General features: G+C 47.3%; 1 protein-coding gene across 3 annotated transcripts; it reads right to left on the bottom strand.

Moving 5' to 3' along the window:
- Positions 1-413: 413 nt before the first annotated feature.
- On the bottom strand, positions 414-17,117 carry LOC309833657 (ashwin). 3 transcript variants are annotated; one of them, XR_014297791.1, is made up of 6 exons: positions 16,988-17,117; positions 14,856-15,022; positions 11,735-12,116; positions 8,144-9,422; positions 2,575-2,717; positions 414-484 (listed from the first exon to the last, which is right to left on the bottom strand). XR_014297791.1 is itself a non-coding variant. In XM_082672096.1 (4 exons), exons 1-4 carry the CDS (start codon positions 17,087-17,089, stop codon positions 9,366-9,368), a joined length of 708 nt encoding a protein of 235 aa, XP_082528222.1. In that variant the 5' UTR covers positions 17,090-17,117; the 3' UTR covers positions 6,594-9,365. The 3 variants fall into 3 exon arrangements, 1 of the variants encoding a protein (XP_082528222.1); XR_014297792.1 differs by lacking the exon at positions 414-484 and having other exon boundaries at positions 1,352-2,717; XM_082672096.1 differs by lacking the exons at positions 414-484; positions 2,575-2,717 and having other exon boundaries at positions 6,594-9,422.
- Between the last annotated feature and the right edge of the window lie 1,906 nt (positions 17,118-19,023).

Genomic DNA, 19,023 nt, shown 5'->3' with positions numbered 1-19,023 from the left:
GCAAGATTATATGGCTTACAATAAAGTTACCCAGAGCAAAATCTTTTGCCAGGCGCAGTGTGTGAAGTGGTGATGCAGCATTCAGGTTCTGAGGACGAATAACACTCTACTGCGGGTGCCACTCATCACTCTGGCGGGCTGGGTGGGTGTCGACTGAAACGGCATCACACCTTTTATTTAAGAGAAAGTCTCAGTTGGAATTTCTTTCTCATGGAATTCAGTGCTCTGCCTTTGATGCAGTGACACAGGCCCCGCACATGGGCTAACGGCCTCGCAGGCAGCATGGGGTCACTTTTCTGGACAGAGCTCGGTGCCCTCCCATCATCATGGGTCCGGACCTGACAGTGGCCTGCCTTCTCCTCCGTAAATGGAGGGGTGCAGAGGCACACAGGCACCTCGAGGCCGGAAATGACATCTTGGTCGCCCGTGTAGTTATCAACACCCGGGCAACTGAGGGCATCCTGGGAGACTTCAGCGAGTGTTTCTGAAAAGAAAGACAGTAAAGAGAGAGAGGATTGCTGCCATCAGAATAACACTCTTTTCCGGTAAACCTCTAAAAACGGTTCGCTACTCACTTGACCCAGAAAACCCCATAAAATTGTGCAAATCAAGAGGTTCAAATCTTCGTGTTTACTTTAAGAACGCGCGTGAAACTGCCCAGGCCGTTAAGGTAGGCACATCCAAAAAGCCACCAAAATATCTGAAGGATGTCACTTGACAGAAGCAACATGTGCCATTCCGTCGTTACGATGGTGGAGCTGGTAGGTGTGCCCAGGCCAAACGGTGGCCCAAAAAGAGTGCTGAATTCTTACTGCACTTGCTCAAAAACGCAGAAAGGAATGCTGAACCTAAGGGCTTGGATGTAGATTCTCTGGTCACTGAGCACGTCCAGGTGAACAAAGCCCCCAAGATGTGGCGCAGGACTTCCAGAGCTCACGGTGGGCTCAACCCATACATGAGCTCTCCCTGCCACAGGGGACGAGCCTCACTGAAAAAGGGTAGATTGTCCCTAAAGCAGAAGAGGCGGCTGCACAGGAGAAAAAGGTATCCCAGAAGAAACTGAAGTGACAAAAGCGTATGGCCCAGGAATAAATGCCATAAGAAATAAATGCAAATAAAAGTAAAAAAAAGATTAACACTCAGAGCCCCTAGCCTGGCAGTAGTCTGTAAACTCGTCTGGGAAAGAGCAGTTTACAGTTGGGAAGCACTGAGCCAATTTATGAGGTAGGGCATTGCATGCTTCTCTGTTTACAGTAACAGTTGTGACTTTCTGTCTTCAGTTTTCTAAGACAATGCAATATGATAAAATGATAAGCTCTGCAACAGAAAAATCTGGTAGAAATCAAGTCCCGTCTGTGCAGAGCATGCGTGAAGTCAGTTTCTTGACCTGAGCACTGGTCAGTGCGGGAAAGCCTTGATCATGGCTGAGACAGGCCTCTGGATGGACAGTCAGCTGGAGGCTTTGCTTAAAACGAATACCGCCCACCACCCCTTGTGAGTTGTTTTGCCAGCTTCTTCTACTTTATGATACAAAAGTAAAAGCATTCTTGCAGATGTGCTTTTGAAAATAAAAAGAGCAAACTGTGTTTAGAACAGTAAAAGCCTTCTACATCTTGTGATGGAGCGTCTTACCTGCCCCTCACGATAGCCACGGGCACACTAGACAGCCAGCGTTAAATTACCCAACCTTAACGGTTAGGAGAGTTCCACGTCTAGTAAGTAGCTCCTATTGGAATAATCTTCCCACAAGTTAGAACCACTCTGGGCAGAATATTTTTAAAAATTTGAGAACACTGGAGCATGACCCACAGCAGGAGGACTCTGGAGGGGCGTGGGCCCTGGAAGAAGAGGACAACCGGTAGGTTTCCCATTCTTATGGCTTTTAGGTCAGGGCAGGCCCCACAGGGCAGCTACAGCTCTGTTAGAAAACCTGCAGCCTCACCAGCTTGAAGAACCAGAGGCCAGAGTTTGGGACCAACAGCCTCTGGAAAGTGAGATGGAAAATTCTAGAAAAAGAGAGCCCCAAGTTATGTGTGTGAAATCCCTACAAATTGCTGGCTGAACCACCAGAATCCAAACAGCCCCGCCAAGCCTCAAAGAACTGACTTCTTTGAGGAGGAACTTCTGGATGGTGGTGTGCACCACCGTCAGCCCAGGTCAGCTGCGCTCAGCTGACCCTCTGCCCAGTGGAACAACCCTTTAGCTGGGGAAACTGTATACAAACTAAATAACGTAAAGTCTCTGAAAATGTTCCTAGCATACAGCACATGGAGAAACATTTATTCAGGAAACTCGACTGCATGTTAACGAGACCAGTGAAGTCTGTGGCATTTGAGCCCCAGCTGATCCCACACTACCCCCACTCCCCAGTGTCACGTGACAGAAGCCCTGCTCCAGGATGGTGCTGCCCGGAAGGGAAGGGCTCCTATGGTTGAGGGCTCTGCCCCAGGGGTGACAGGCTGAGAATTCCGGGGCCCCAACCTCTCATGCGGTGGAGGTTCCATATCCAGAGGGGCAGTCTGAGAAGACCAGGGGCTACCAGTCCCCCCACCCCGACACTTGCCCAGCACCTACCTGGGAGAAGGAGTGTTAACTCTAGGAGAAGCCAACACTGTCCAGCCCCAGGGGGGAGGCAGGCTCTGTGAACTGGCAGCTCTGTGAACCTCTGCAGGAGGGCACTATTTCGTACCAAGAATGGAGAAATCTGCCGGAGGGGACTGTCAAAAACAACAGAGACCTTGGTGGCGAGCAGTCAAGAGGGGGCTGGTGGCTCCATGATACAAACAGCAAAAAGCCAAACGGCAGGCAGGTCTGAAGTTTAACTGAAAGAACTGGGGAAAGAGCTGAGAAGAGCTGTCCTGGGCTCCCACTTAGGCCAGGAGACTGTGGGCATGGACTGGTCTGCACCCACCCACTCAAGAGCAGTCAGAGTGGGACGTGAACAGACTTGAAAGCATTCTCCAAGCCACACGAGCTCCTCGGCAAAGAGCAGAGGTCTTAACTAGCTCAAGGTGCTTACACAGATCCTCCAACCAAACACTGCTGAACGTGTGTTATAAACACGTTCAAAGAGGGACTTCCCTGATGGCGCAGTGGTTAAGAATCCGCCTGCTGATGCAGGGGACACAGGTTCGATCCCTGGTCCAGGAAGATCCCACATGCTGCAGAGTAACTAATCCTGTGTGCCACAACTACTGAGCCTGTGCTCTAGAGCCCACGAGCCACAACTACTGAGCCCTCGTGCCACAACTACGGAAGCCCGCATGCCTAGAGCCTGTGCTCCACAACAGGAGAAGCCACCACAATGAGAAGCCTGCGCACCGCAATGAAGAGTAGCCCCTGCTCGCCGCAACTGGAGAAAGCCCTTGCACAGCAATGAAGACCCATCGCAGACAAAAAACCAAAAAAACCAAAAAAAAAAAAAACGAAAAAAACATGCTCGAAGAACTAAAGGAAACCACATTTACAGAACTGAAGGAATGTGCGTGAGAACAATCACTCATCAGACAGGGAATAACCAAAAAGGAATAAACATGATAGAAAAGAATCAAGTGGAGGGCTTCCCTGGTGGCACAGTGGTTGAGAGTCCGCCTGCCGATGCAGGGGACACGGGTTCACGCCCCGGTCCGGGAAGATCCCACATGCCGCGGAGTGGCTGGGCCCGTGAGCCATGGCCGCTGAGCCTGCACGTCCGGAGCCTGTGCTCCGCAACGGGAGAGGCCGCAAGAGTGAGAGGCCCGTGTACCGCAAAAAAAAAAAAAAAAAAGAATCAAGTGGAAAAGTATATTAGCCAGAATGAAGAAATTCACTACAGGGGTCAATAGATTTGAGTTGGGAGAAGATAAAAAATCAGTGAACTTCAAGATGGATCAACAAAGATTATGAAACTGAAAAACAGAGAATAAAGGAAAATGAACAGAGAAATGTGGACATCACTAAATGAACCAACATTTGCATAATGGGAACACCAGGGAGAAGAAAGAAAAGGGACAGAAAAAATAGTTAAGAATTAATGGCCAGAAACTTCCCCCCAGTTCAATTAAAAACATTCATCTAAAAATACACATCCAGGACTTCCCTGGTGGTCCAGTGGTTGGGACTCTGCACTTCCACTGCAGGGGGCACAGGTCTGATCCCTGGTTGGGGAACTAAGATCCGGCATGCTGTAAGATCCCTGGTTGGGGAACAGCCAAAAAAATAAAATAAAAACACATCCACAAAGCATGACAAACTCAAAGTAGGAAAAATGCAGAGAGACCCATACCCAGACACATCACAGTCTAAACGCTGAAAGCCAAAGATAAAAGGAAACATCTGGAAAGTGAACCAAGGCTTGAGCTGTCACACCCACCTCTGGTCCCACCACACACAAAACTTGCCTCTGCCTACCCCGCACCTACCCACCTACCCTCTATCAGTGGAATCATTGCAATGCACAATATTTCTGACTGGCTCTAAAATAATACAGTTCTTTGATAATCCTTTACATTAAACAGGACTTTTATCAAATTAGAAGAAACGTTCTGTGTATCGTTGGCCCACGGGCTAAATCCTACCACCTGTTTTCTTAAAAATTTATACTGGAACACAGCCATGGCCATTCATCTATGTACTGCATGGCCCATAAGGCCTAAAATTTTTACTATCTGACCCTTTACAGAAAGTTTGCCAACCTTGCTCTGTATCTTGATCTGGACAGTGTTTTTTTATATACATATATTCATAAATACATATATATGTAGATTCACTGAGCTGTATAAGACTTTTAAAAGTCATAGTATTTTATGATATCTCAATCAAAATAAAAAAAATTTAAACGTGTTACACTTTTTACAGCTTCTGTACTTAAGTCGTTTTTTTTTTTTTTTGCAGTACGCAGGCCTCTCACTGCTGTGGCCTCTCCCATTGTGGAGCACAGGCTCCGGACGCGCAGGCTCAGCGGCCATGGCTCACGGGCCCAGCCGCTCCGCGGCATTTGGGATCTTCCCAGACCGGGGCACGAACCCGTGTCCCCTGCATCGGCAGGCGGACTCTCAACCACTGCGCCACCACGGAAGCTCTATTAGCCATATTTTTAAAATGAATATTTTAATTCAAATATGCTAAAACAAAAACAAAAACTTAGATAATTTTACTAGATAAAAAAATGTTTAGGGCTATTATATATACTTATTGAACTAGTCTTATTTCAGTCTTCTGATTAAACTGAACGCTTGGTTAAGTCTGAACACAGTTAACAAAGAGCTCCCAATTGCTCTTAGAATCAAATCCAAAGTCCTTACACGGCCCGTTTAAGTCCTGTGTAACCTGGCTCCTGGCCCCCTGCTTTGGGGTCATTTCATACTAGCGTCCCCAGTCTCTCACTGATCCTAGCCACACCAGCCTTTCTGCCGTGAAATCCTGTCCAGCCTCAGGGCTCCACTCTGCCCCTGGCTGGCATCTGAGTTATCCAGGGCCAGGAGCAAAGCACCCCAACACCTGGTGGCTTCGTACACCCCTCACTCTGCTCCCTCATGGCTCCGAGTCAGCTGCCTGGGCTGCTCTCACCTGGCAGCAAGTGGGGAAGGGTGACAAGCGGTCCCAGGTCTGGGGGTTAGTGCTGGCTGCTGGCTGGGACACGTTTCTCCCACAGCCTTTTCCCACGGCTGCTGCAGGGCTCCAGGAGTGAGAAGCACCAGTTTGATCAACACAAACTACCAGGCCAGGCCACACCCAGCAGGGGACACGGACTCCGCCTTCGACGGGAGGAGCAACAAAGACCATGCAGCCCTTTAAAACCCACCGCCAACAGGAAGCTCTTCCGGAAAGCTTTCCAAAACCGCCTTCCCTAAAGCATCATCTCTTCTCGGAGGCCCTCCCTAACCACTCCTCGCCCTCCCCCCATCCCTCAACTGTTTCATGACTGATTTTCTTCCTGTCATTCACTGAGCAGGAACTTGCTAACGCACGTCTTTAACTCTCCTGCCTCAGTAGGGAAGACAACCGAGTTCAGCGCCACAGCACAGAGCACGTGAGCCAGCAAAGGGCACTTTAGTAAAAAACGATCTAAATGGAAATGAGATTTTTTCGTCTCTTCTGTCCAGACAAAAAATGAAAGATCTACTTTTAAGTTCAAGGTATTAAAGTTACCTGAGGCTTTTCCAAGTTAATTAGTTAATTTAGAGCTTCAGTCTCCAACTGTAAGATACCAGTAAAAAACATTAACCTTTTCAAGATCACTCCCAACACAAATAACCCCCCGACCGAATCTCTGGTCAGTGCCCCCTGGTAGGAAAGCTTCCACAGGACAGGTCCGGGGGACTGTGTCTCCATCCCACGAAGTGCAGTGGCCGCCAGCGAGTCAGCCGCGCAGGAGGCCTCCTGTACAGCAGGCTGCCCTGGCGACCCAGCACCTCCCGCAGGCCCAAGACGTGGCTGGACTATTGGCACCAGGGCTGAGCCCAACTGACCTGGGCACAGAAGGCTGTACTATAAAGAATAAACAACACTTTTTTACATAGTTTAGTGAAATGGAAAGAGATCAAATCACTACAGAGTGTGTTTCCATTTTATTTTTTTGTGAATGAGAAACCTACTCAATAATTTTATTCCTTTTATTTAAATAAGGATAAGGCTCCTTAAAAGACTTTTTACATACAAAAATGTACATTACAAGGTTAACCTTTCTGTACCGAATTACAAAACCTGCACAGGCATTTAATGGAAAGAGCACAACACTTACAAACGCCGTGACCGTTCTGGAGCCTCAGAACTACTGAGGTCCCACAGTAGTAAACAAAGGAAGCTCTTACATACATATGATTTAATCCACTGGCAGTTTCACTTAATGTAAGTTTTTAACAGGTTGTTGCTATTAAATGAGTCTCTAGATCAGTTTTAGAATCACCTCTCAAAACTTAAGTTAACCAAAACACTCTTTCAAACAATAACTGCAATCATGAAGAATTTTAATACTAGCAGAAATACCACAGCCTCCCAGCAGTAGTTGAGCCAGCCTTGCAGAGTGCCTGGCAGCCACCCTGGTAAACCACCCCGCCTCCAGAGCCGCTGCGGCAATTCAGCGCCCGGTGCCGCAGGGCCTTGAGACTCGCAGACCCCCGCAGCAGCGTCTGCGGTCCTCAAGAAGCACGGCGCTCGCCTAGCCCCGGCCCCAGCGATAAGCGGGCCGAGCAACACAACTTGTAAACCTAAGCCTGGAGCTCAGGGTCTGCAGGGTGACGGAGAAGGAGCAGAGAAAGTGAGCTGTGGGGGAGGGGAGAGTAAGAGAAAGGAAAACAGAGAACAAAGCGGGGGTGGGGGGGAAGAAAAGAACAGGACCAGCTGCTAAGGGCAGGAAGTGGACACATGCCTATTCCCTGGGAGCCACCTGACTCGACCGACTGCCCTTCGCTGACCCCAGGAAGGGCTCCAAGCCACCAGATGAGCCCACGCTAGGGAGCGAGGGGGGGTCCAGGTGTGCGCCGTTCACACCAAGGCCGTGGAAGCTCTAAAGCCCACAGAGCACCACCTCGGATCCCTACCGTGGCCCACGGAGCTGTGTCCGCGCACCGCGAGGAGGCCTAGCGCTCGGATGTCAGTGTACGTGACACACGGCACAGGGCTGAGGCTTCTCCACTTTTCAAACTCAAAATAGCTCAATAATATGCTGCTATATGAGCACTGATTCTGAATGTTCATAATATAAACTTCAATTTGAAGCAACGTTACACAGTTCAGCTGTTATTACCAACCTACTCTGTAAGTTAAATATACAAATTAAAAATTAATTTTATTGAGTAACTAAAAACAAGTTTCCACTGACTTAAAACTGTCAAATGGCTAACTCTCTCTTAACTAAGAGAGAAATGCAGATGGAAGCAGAAGAGACAACAGAATGTAGAATATACTTTGTCATTCTACCCTGAAATCTGCACTTTTAAAAGCTCCCTTAACACACAGCTGTGTATAGGATTATGGCTGTCCTTCAACAATATTCCAAATATCAGCCCTGCAGACAACCAAACATTTAACAATTTAGCATAACATTAACAACTTATGCCACACTCAGTGTCTTTCATTTTCGTCTTACCGGTATGGATTTATAGTCTGGATAAAGGCAGAAAGGCTAAAAACTGTAGGGTTAAAGTTTTAGTACAGTACTTACCTGCAAGGCTGAATTAATTTTTTGTAAGGCTATTCAACAGCTGAACTAAAATGCTTGTTTTAACATATCAAAAAAGGAATGGATTGCTCTAAAAAGTGTTGAAAGGCAAACCCCATTCGGAGATCAGTCGTACGAGGGAAGAGTATAAAGTACCCTTGGCCTTGGTTAGAAATACACAGCAGCAAGTGGACACCAGAACTCGTGAACCTGACTTCTGCTACACAACTGGAGTGACACCACTTAACACCAACGAAACCTCAGCAGTGCCTCCGCGGGTGCCGGGCCCTGCCCCCACGCTGCTCTCTCGTGACCTCCGACTCAGCAAACCCCCTTCTGCAGACTGCACACGCGCTGAGTTCCCCTCACTGCCAGGCTTCCTGGATTCTCAGGTTCTAGAATTCTACCCACCCTTTCTATCCTGTAAGCTTTCTGCCATCAGGTACCACCTCTAAAGTGATTACTTCCCCTGAAGAGTTTGAAGTTGGCCTCATTTGGAAAAGATTAAGCTCCCAGGAGAGAGTGATACAGGAGCTGAGAGGGAGGTCAGAGCCACCGCGAGAAGAGGGGCAGGGCTGCCACATGACAGGAGCGTCCAAGGGCTGGGCCGGTCTACTCACAAGAAGTCAATTCACAATTAGAGGGAAGGAGCGATAGCAAGCACTGGTTCCCCTTCTGATTTTTAGGGAAAGAGGCAACATGAGCACTTAAAGAACAGCCATTTTATCTGTATATCTGGACAGCTTTCCACGGGGAACCTTGAGGAGGAGTCTGGCAGAATTCACTAGAATATTGCAATGAATTGTTATTTTCTTTTGCTTGGGAAAAGAAATGAAAATTGTGAACTTCTAAAATATCCGAGTTTAAAAAACCTCAAATTTCCCCAAAGACCAAAAGAGACTAATGCGAATAATTCCTAAAATTCATCAAATGCTTTATACCAGACTTGCAGCTAATTGAGTAGGGCCAATATAAATGATTTATACTAAATCATTTGTTTAAAAAGATTGTTTCCTAATTGGAGCATGAAAGGCAAGATTTCTTCCCCACAAAGGAAGGAAAAGGAGGGAAAAAGGAAAGGAAAGGACTTTATTTTTTTGAACCTAATTTAAACCTCTTAAGAAAATTCCACAATAATCAGGATCTCTGTAAATACTGTCAGTAAATGTGAACTTGTTTGAAAAACTACAGTTACAGTTATATTTACGTTTTTGGAAACTTTCCTTCACGGCCACGTAACATGCTGTATCTTCCTCTTTGCTTCTGGGGGCTTCAGGTTATTCTGAAAAGACATGAGAAGAAGTCAGTTTACACTTGCAGAAATGTCAGAGAATACCCAAAAGGCACATTTTAAACCACCAAGCTTGACCACTGAGGCAGAAACGGTGGGGCACTGCTGCCACCTGGTGGGGAAGGTGAGGAAATAAGGCAAGCCCCGGGCTCCCGTTTTGCCAGCTGTGGTTCTCAGATGTTTACCCTGCAGACTCACCCACGGTAAAGTTGACCAACTAACCAACATGCCCAGGCCTGGGCCCTATCGCAGAACCGACTCAGTCAGCGGCCACGGGAGGGGGCTGGGACGAGGCTCCGGCTCTGGCCAGGTTTTCTGGAAGCCCCTCGAGGTGACCTCAGGCACATGCGGAGTTGAGAACCACTGACTGCTCCCAACCTGCTTCCTCCCTGCCGAGCCCATCTCCTCCCAACCTCACAATCTAAGACTTTAATACAAGATTTAAAAGAGAAAAAAATCACACCTCTGAAACAGTAAAAGCTTTCTGGATAGAAAAATGCTTTCCAAGAGACTGGGGAAAAACTCCTCGAAGCTCACTCTTATCCCAATATTCACGGTCTGGACTGCTTGTCCCGCTCACCCCACAGGAGTGACGGGGTGAGGGCAGAGGCAGCACGGTGCCGTCAGGAGTGCGTCCGCTGAGGCCACACAGACCTGGATTCAAACTGCAGGCTGGCCACTTACTGACTCTGGAACCTGGACAAGGTCATTTAGATTATTTAAGCTTCTTTGCCCTCATCTGTGAAAGGGGAAAAGCTATTGCACCTCCTTCACAGGGTTGCTGGAAGGAGTCAGTGAAGAACTAACACGAGAACTTTGGGCGGTTTAGATACAGAGCAGCTTTCTTTCTCCAGGGTCTGCTATTTTAGGTTTTTTTTTTAAATTAATTAATTAATTTAATTTTTGGCTGCGTTGAGTCTTTGTTGCTGTGCGCGGGCTTTCCCTAGATGCGGCAAGCGGGGGCTACTCTTCGTTGCAGTGCACAGGCTTCTCATTGTGGTGGCTTCTCTTGTTGCGGAGCACGGGCTCTAGGCACATGGGCTTCAGTAGTTAATGCTCGCAGGCTCTAGAGCGCAGGCTCAGTAGTTGTGGTGCACGGGCTTTGTTGCTCCACAGCATGTGGGATCTTCCTGGACCAGGGCTTGAACCCGTGTCCCCTGCATTGGCAGGCGGATTCTTAACCACTGTGCCACCAGGGAAGCCCCAGGTCTGCTATTTTAGAAGGTCTGAACCACTCAGAGTTTTGCTCCCTTTGACACACAACTTGAAGATGATAATAAAGCCAAAGTATACTTACAGGAATGCTATGGATGGAATGTTTGTGTCCCCTCAGAATTGTGCTGAAACCTAATCCCCCATGTGATGGTACCTGGAGGCGGGGCCTTTGGGAGGCGGGGCCTTTGGGAGGCGCGGCCTTTGGGAGGCGCTTATGTCATGAGGGTGGAGCCTCATGAAGGGGTTTAGTGCCCCCATAAGGGACCCCAGGGAGCTCCCCTGCCCCTTCTGCCATGTGAGGACACAGTGAAAAGCAGCTGACTCTGAACCAGGAAGTGGGCCCTACCAGACACTGAATCTGCCAGCACCTTGATTTTGGACTTCCAGCCTCCAGAACTGTAGAAAATAAGTGTTTATTGTTTGAGCCACCAGTCAATGGTATTTTTTGTTATACCAGCCTGAATGAACTAAAATAAGGAATAAAAGCTATAAAACTGCTGGATGTTTAAAAGTGAAATCACTTTTCTGAGAAGACTATGGGAAGATCAAATATATATAGATATGTAAAATCTCATAATTAAACTCAAAATAAACCACGGTAACTACAGCACTCTGCCGTACGAAATCCAGGCATCCAAATGCTAAGTCTACTAGAGCGCAACAGAGGAGACTCCAGCCTTCTAAAGACAGGCACGTGTGAGGGGTGGAGGAGGCAAGGGGTAACTCCTAGAGATGCTGGTGTGATTTCAAGGTTAGTGCAAAACAGACTCAAGGTCAAGCTCTAAAATGCTACTTAACAAATGTGCGACCCTGGGCAACTGAGTTAATGTTCTAAGCCTTGCTAACAAAGGACTATTTCTCTCTTTTAGTTCCAAGATAGTCAAAGGATCTAAGTGAGGAAAATCTAGGAAAACGGCCTAAGAGACATTCTCTTTACACATTTTAAGCAGAAATAAACTGAGTGCACTTTAAGAAACATTAGCTTATCATCATGGAGTCCAGGACTCAAACACACGAGAAATGAGGTGCACAAGTGAGCCGGATCACTGCCGGGCTGGAGAACGATTACACGTCCTGTCCACACTCACCGCGGCCTCGGCCTCGGCCTCCTCCCTGGGAGCGGCGCGCTTTAACTTCACCGGAGTACTGCCTACAGGCGACAGAGGCGGCGACTTCACAGGGCCGGAAGGACTTTTCCTATGCGTTAAGTCATGGTTCTGTTTAGTGTCATTATTACTGTGTTCCATTCTATTGTTCGTAGGCAAATTGGAAGACAAAATTAGGGGTGAAACACCTGAAGAGGAATCTGACAATTTTCGAAAGGCATTACTGGTAGCACCGGCCTGAGGCCGGGACTTGAGTCGGTCATTGTCTCCGTTCTCCGTCTTCTTCACTTTTATGCTTGTACTTGTTGAACTCCCGTCAAACACGATGAGGGGTCTTTTCCGAAACCCGTCTGCAGTGCTACTCCTGAAATCGGAGAGATGTGTCATGAAAAATACCCTCTGGACAGCAAACCAGTTCCCTGGGACTCAAAGGTAAAACAATGACCGAAAAAGATTTATTGATAAGACTAATCTATTCTAAGTAGGACTACTGGAAATAGGACTACAAGAAATGCAGTTTTCTATGATTAGTTTAAGGGAAATGATAATTTTCCAGTGCTTTTAAGTTTAAAATATTTATTGACAAAAATTTAAAGTTACCTTTCATGTGTACATAGTTATTTTTAAAGCATCAATCCACCAACTAACCCCAAAACTTAAAACAGGATTTCCTAGTAACAAAAAAATTTTTTTTTTAATTTTTAAAAATCACCATCCTATTGATAGGGTTATCTTACCTATGTATCAATGATTATTTAGAAAGGAAACAGATTATAAAACTATACTAAACTACCATAATGGCAGTCTACAAACAACGGGACAGGACATCCTACTCCATTCATTAAAGGTCTTTAAAGCCACGGCATCTTCTAAACTAACTGTAACGTTTGTATAATTTTAAGTTTATAACTTGGCAGGTCTTCACATTTAGCTTCCGAAAACCTAACTTCCACTCTTAATCATAAAGATGAATAATAAAAGCATTCATTTGTTCATTATTAATTATACCTCAAGCGATCTGTTTATTTAAAATAAACATGGTAAAGAACTTGAGTCATCAGGAAGAGCACTTCAGCTCTGCTGCTCAGGGGCCAGCAGCTTCAGCACCATCTCAGAGCTCAAAAGAAACGCAGCACCTGGGCTGTGACCTGCACCGATGCAGAATCTGCATTTTACCCAGATCCCAGGTGACTGGCCAGACTCACCAATTCTTAGGTCACCAGTGAACACCATTTGGTAGAAGATGAAAAACAAGCTCAATGTCCACCCACTGCCGCCTCAGAGGGGAACAGACAGCAGGACTGAGGGCAGGACACTCCGGCTGCGGAGAGGCCGGCCTAAGACTCAGGACCACGCTGAAGCTGGAGAAGCGCTGCAGCGAGAGCCGGGCCTGCGTGGTGTGCCCTGGGGGACACCGGAGCCCCTCTGGAGCTCAGCTCCTCTGGGAAAAGCATCAGCAATTCAGAAAGGCCTGATGGTCTCTTAGATCCTTCCAGCTTGAATGCTCTGATTTGAGAGTCAAACTGTGATGTTTACAAACAGTCAAAGACCCTTTCCAAAATGATATAGAGGAATTAAGAGGGATTACCATAGGAAGTAAAACATAATAGTATTGAAAGCTTTGCTTACGACCATGTGCCTGAACGTGCAGGTCAAGAAGAAAATACTTTCTTAACAAGAGTCAGCAAAAATAAATTAAAGGTATACACGGCATAATTCACAGGTTTACAACAGTTAACACTAATACACGGCCTGTAACCACGGAGTTAAAGTGATGCTCACCCTGAACTGAATGTGCTCCTGACCAACAGTGACACTGCACACACATCTGTTCTCCAAAAGACTATACGCAGATGAGCACACGTTACGTTCTTCAACTATTCTCAGACTTGGGGAACGATCTCCCTATCAGTCATGAATTTTTCTTTGTACCTAGAGATTAAAGCCACTAACTCAGAGCCCGCGCTCTCCTCACCCAGCCCTCTCACTCCATCTTCCCCCACTTTCTCTAGTGCACTGCCTGTGACAGTAAGGCTCTGAAAAGAAATTCAGCAATTAATCAATAGCACCCACTTGTGATAAACAGACACAAGAAAAGAAATAATTAGCCCATTTAGGGATCTTAGGATACTTGGTCCTCACTAACCAGCTACACTGATTAGTTAAATGTAACTTTCTTTATAAAAGGAAATTCATTTGCTTGTGGTTTTATGAAAAATTTTCTGGAATTTAAAACTTTAAAATAGTATACCTGAAGCTACACGACCATCTCTTCATTTCTATTTTATTCGAAGACCTCAGAGTCTTATCTGACTCCACTTTTTTCTGACAATTCAACAAATCTTATTGGCTCTGCCTCCAAAACACATCCAGACCCCAACCGCTTCTTACCAAGTCCACTACTTCAGTCAAAGTCACTGCCATCTGCTGCTAGGATTACAGCACAACCCCTTAAGTGGTTTCCCTATTCCCCTCCCCCAACCTTAAATCATTTCTCAGTACAGCAGCCAAAGTAAACCTCTTAAAATGTACATCAGATGGTGTCATCACTCTGCTCAAAATTCTCCGATGGCTCTCATCTCAGAGCAAAGCCAAGGTTCTTACGACTGACCACCTCCTGCACTCACCCCTGTGCACCTCCTTCCCTGCTCTGCCCTTGATTCTCCCTGCCCAGCCTGATGGCCTCTGGGCTGTTCTTGGCACATCGTGTGGACACACTCCTGACCAGGTTCTCAGGTTCGGCCTGGGACGCTGGCTTGCCCTCCACTTTCTACAGGTCTCTCTACTGAAATGTCACTTCTCAGTGAAGTTGTTCCTGGCCACTTTAGGTAAATTGTCATCCCTTTCCCTGTTTCACTTCTCCCTTAGCATTTACCACAATGTAGCATACCTTGTATTTTACTTAACTTTTTTATTGTGTTTCTCCCAATTAAAATATGAGCAAGGAATTCTGTCAGTTTTATTCAGGCTACAGCACAGTACCTGGTACTCAATAAACAGTCGCTGAGTCAATATTGTTTACCAAGTTTATCTGGGGAAAAAAGAAAAGCAAAATTGTTTAGTCATATAAGATAAGACGGTAACCAGAACGACGGAAAAGTACCTTTTCGTCTCATTTTTTATCTCATGTTGGTCTCTTTTCTTTTCCATCACCTTCCCCCATCTATTCTTTGGCAAATCTCTCTGAGGCAGTGGTATTGCATGCTGAACATAAAGATCGGTCAGACTGTCTTTGTTTACTCTCATGTCATTTTCAACAGTTATGTTCTTCTGTAAAAAAGGAAACAAAAGTAATTTCAAAACAACATCTCTCATTTTAATAACTAACCAACTGCCCACCTAACAGGGTAAAACACGACTGCTTAAATTACAAGTATAAAACCATTTTCACGTTTAGACATATGCCTAACATTCTATATGATACTGCAAGAAACAGTATTACAGAGACACTAAGCTCTTCAAAGTTTTGGTTCAGCTTCATCTTAAAGACAGCGGTCATATGTCCTCAGTGCGACAAGGACAGCTGTCCACACTGCTCAGCCCACACAGGAGGCATAAAGACCATTTCCAGTAGCAGCATCTTAATCTATGAACAAAACTGAAAATGAGGGACTTTCTGGGGAGACCAGACAAAAGAAAACAAACAATGATAACAATTACTACATCCTGTCAAAAAGTTATCTAGAGTGTTACTATCATGATCAGATTAGCGGGCTGGAGGTCTCACCCTGTATATTATTCCCCATGTTTCCCTAATAGTGCTTCTTAAACTGAAGTTCACCACCCAGACTTCAATGGCTCTGCGGATGGAAGCTGCATTCCCCTTACTGATGATGGTCCTGATAACAGCACACACTAGAACAAGCGGCCCCTCATGTCTGTACCAGTCCTTTCAATGGCTCCCAGTCATCGTCCAACTATCCCTCTCTGCATCACTTCACTTTCCGATTCATTCTCAACAGAAAACATACAACAGACACATAGGAGCAGTTACGGATAGAGTTGGATTTAGGAAGGAAAATAAGGATGGAAAGGAGATTGTGGGCTCAACAATTCAGAAAGGCGTGGAAACGTTTGTGCTTAGAACTGACAAAACAAATCCAATCTGCCCTCTGATAAATTGATCCCCTTTCCTTTTGTTCTTCAAAATTTTAAAGCACAAATTTTACTTCTTTTATCTCTCATACTGGACCATTCTTTATTATCAAATGTCACCTGTACTCACTCAGAAGAACGGGGAAACGCTAGGGCTTCTCTTGGACAACATTCCTACAGAATCCATAAACACCTTAGTTAGGGAAGCACTGCCCCAGGACAGTGATTCTCAAACTGTGGTCTCTGGACCAGCAGCAAGAACTCGTTAAAAATGGCAACTTCCAGGCCACACCCCAAACTACTGAATCTGAAACTCTGGATATGAAGCCCAGCAGTCTGTGCTTTCACAAGCTCCGGGGTGACTGTGACCTACCTAAAAAGTTTGAGAACCACAGGTAAGAAAGGTAACTGACATCCCTAAAATAATCTACTTAGCAAGGGAGCTTGAGGAAACCAGAGCAACAGTACCGAGGGAGGAAAAAAACACAAGGAAAACAACAAAACATGCTACTTAAACCCCTTCAAAAGCTTTCGGTAATTCTCTACCACTTTGAACAAAACTCATCACTTCTTTGGTCTTATTTCTCTTCTGCTATCAGAGGCCACACCAGCTGAAAAAGAGCAAACGCTGCACTGAGAGCCAGTTCGCCTGTCTGCACCATCTACCAACGGTGTGACCTCACAGAAGTGATGCCACTTCTCTGGGACTCAGTTTCCCCATCTTTGAACGCAGTGAGAGTGGAGAACAGTCGATTTCTCCGATGCCCTCCAGCCCTGGCAGTCGGGGACCGCCAGCCGTCTTTTCCGTTCTTCTACGACCTACCCCAGCCCCTCTCTTCGGAGGCTCTTGCTTACATCCAGGCCGCGGGGGTCGCCTGGACTCCCCTTTCCGAGTCACCAGGACCCAAAAACGTAAGTCCTAACTCCCGGGAGTTCCTGATATTCTGAGGACGTCTCTCTCCCGGACAGGGTAGTGAGGAGACCCGGCCGGCCCGAGCGGGGCGGAGAGAAGCTCGACCTGGCGGCAGGCGTACCGGCGTGCCGGCGGCGGGTGTGTCCGGCGCCGCCGAGGACTCCCCGGGGCGAGCTCAAGTCCCAGCGCCTCCCCCAAGCAGGCCCGCCCGCCCCGGCGCGCCGCACCTGCTCCAAGGTGAGAAGAAGGAACTCCTGGGACAGCAGCTCCGGGTGCAGCAACAGCTCCGAATCGGGGCAGCTGCGACCGCCCACATCCCCCGCCATCATCGTCGCCAGGAGACCCCGGCCGGCTACCCACAAGGCCCCGCGAGGAAGCGTCCCGGAAGTGACGTCCCGTCCGGCGCGGCGGCCTCGGGTGTGCCGTCACTCTGGCTGCGCCGCTCGTCCCGTTCCGCCTCTCAGGGTCGGCTGGGGCGCCGAATGGGGTCTCGCCGGGGAATACCCCCGGGGGCGAAAGAAGTGAAAGGTCTTTCTGCCGAGGAAACGATTGGCGTTTCCAATCTGGCGGGAAGAGAGGGAAAGGCGAAGTTCACGGAGCGGCCCGCCATTGGCGCCCGGTCGCGCCTCCTGTGACGTCAGGGGCAGAGACCAATGGGAGCCCCAGGATGGCCTCGCGGGAAGACGGCGCGGGTGAGACGTTATCCCAAGTATGGCGTGGGGAGCGTCTCGGGTTTCTTTTATTAACCGTTTTATTGTTTCTTAATCTTCCTTCAATATGGTGTAAGGCCAGAGGGTTTAATTACCTGAAACCCCACCGCCTGGCACATAGTAGGCACTCAAGTATTTATTCCCTGAAATAATACTCGGAATGAAACTGCTCAAACATGAAAATAACGTCTGAGAAGCGCCGGGGACACGGCCGCACTTTTGTTTAGCTTCCGCAGCTGTGAAATGGGAATGATAACGCCACCTCACAGTGTTGTGAAGTTGGAGCCAAAGCAGGGAAAGTCCCTTGCCTGTTACCTCTATCTACCCGGACATTTGTTGTAGCCTGTTGACTGTCATCAGGGGAGAGAGGTGGCAGGACGGTGGTGTAGGTGGGGGAAAAGAATTTAAGAGCCTGAAAATGGGGTTACCGGTTCTTGCTGTGTTCTTTCTCCCTGTGGTTTTCAGGACTTAACCTGAAGCCTCAAGCTCTTCATCAGCAAAAATGTTTTATGGCAGGTGAGATCTGTGCGCTTTTTCTCTGCCGATATTTTCCAGTTTAAAGCTAAAAGCACTTCCCTGCTTAAAACTAAAGCCATTAAGGTAACTCATGGTACCTCTGAAACAAACATCTCAGGATAGAGAGAGCGTCCCTTGGGCAGAAGGAAAAAATCAAGAGTCAGAGAGGAGGGAGTAGAATTCGGTTCTAACACCCCTCCCTGCTCCAGGGAAGGAGAGACTATGTCTTTGGTAACGCCTGCCCCGGCTCCATGCTGGGCAGAGGCTTAAAGAGTGGAGCCTACGAGAACATGTGGTCTGCTGTGTTTTAATCAGAGTTTCTGATGTAGGAAATAGGGCAGGGAGAATTTGCGTTTCTAACAAGTTCTAAGGTTATGTTTCAAACGTGTCCAGGCAGAAAGACCACCTCACAGAGACTCCTGTCACATCGAAATAAGGAAGCTACAGGTACCTTCAAGCCAGGCATTTACCGTGATTGGAAGGGCCAGGCCTGTCAGCACCAAAACCCAAAGACTGAAAACCAAACCCCAGAGTGGCCCAAGAGCATGTCAGAATCCGTGTGGGGACCAGGGATGCGAGGACCTGACCTCTCCCGCTTCTCCTCACCCCTGGTACTTCACAAATTCCCTAACCAGACACAGTCCTGAGGAAGGGGGCCGGCCTCCGCTGATAAGATTATTGTCACTGCAGCCGAGTGGGGGCTTAAAGTAGAAATAAAGCTCAGTTACAGAAAAAATTCCATTTGTTGCATATTTAAGTTTGTAGACTGAAGTTTATTCCTGCTACAGTATTATCTGTGAGTTTTATATAGTAACCATAAATGCTTAAGTTTTATTATGAGAATTTTCCCTTCACTCAAAGATCATGAGGTTTTCATTAACATTTTTATTTGGTGCCTGTAGTCGACAAGAACAAAGCTGAGGGAAACGAACAAATACTGCCCTGCCTGGCATCATCACCTCACTGGGCTATGAGCTCCTCTGGGGCAGGGTACGTATGTGTCCTTGGAATCTCCGCCCGGTCCCTGGCGCGCACAG

The sequence above is a fragment of the Grampus griseus genome, assembly GCF_964374135.1.
Source record: "Grampus griseus genome assembly, chromosome: 15".
In the NCBI taxonomy this organism is placed as follows: Eukaryota; Metazoa; Chordata; class Mammalia; order Artiodactyla; family Delphinidae; genus Grampus; species Grampus griseus.
This window is presented reverse-complemented; position numbering and strand designations above follow the sequence as displayed.

Excerpts from the sequence above, each read along its gene's own strand:
- LOC309833657 (XM_082672096.1), bottom strand. The coding sequence starts at position 17,089 with ATGATGGCGGGGGATGTGGGCGGTCGCAGCTGCCCCGATTCGGAGCTG. Across the intron at positions 15,023-16,987 it reads TTCTTCTCACCTTGGAGCAG|AAGAACATAACTGTTGAAAA; the intron begins GTGCGGCGCGCC and ends CCTTTTTTACAG. Across the intron at positions 12,117-14,855 it reads ATAAAAAATGAGACGAAAAG|GAGTAGCACTGCAGACGGGT; the intron begins GTACTTTTCCGT and ends CTCCGATTTCAG.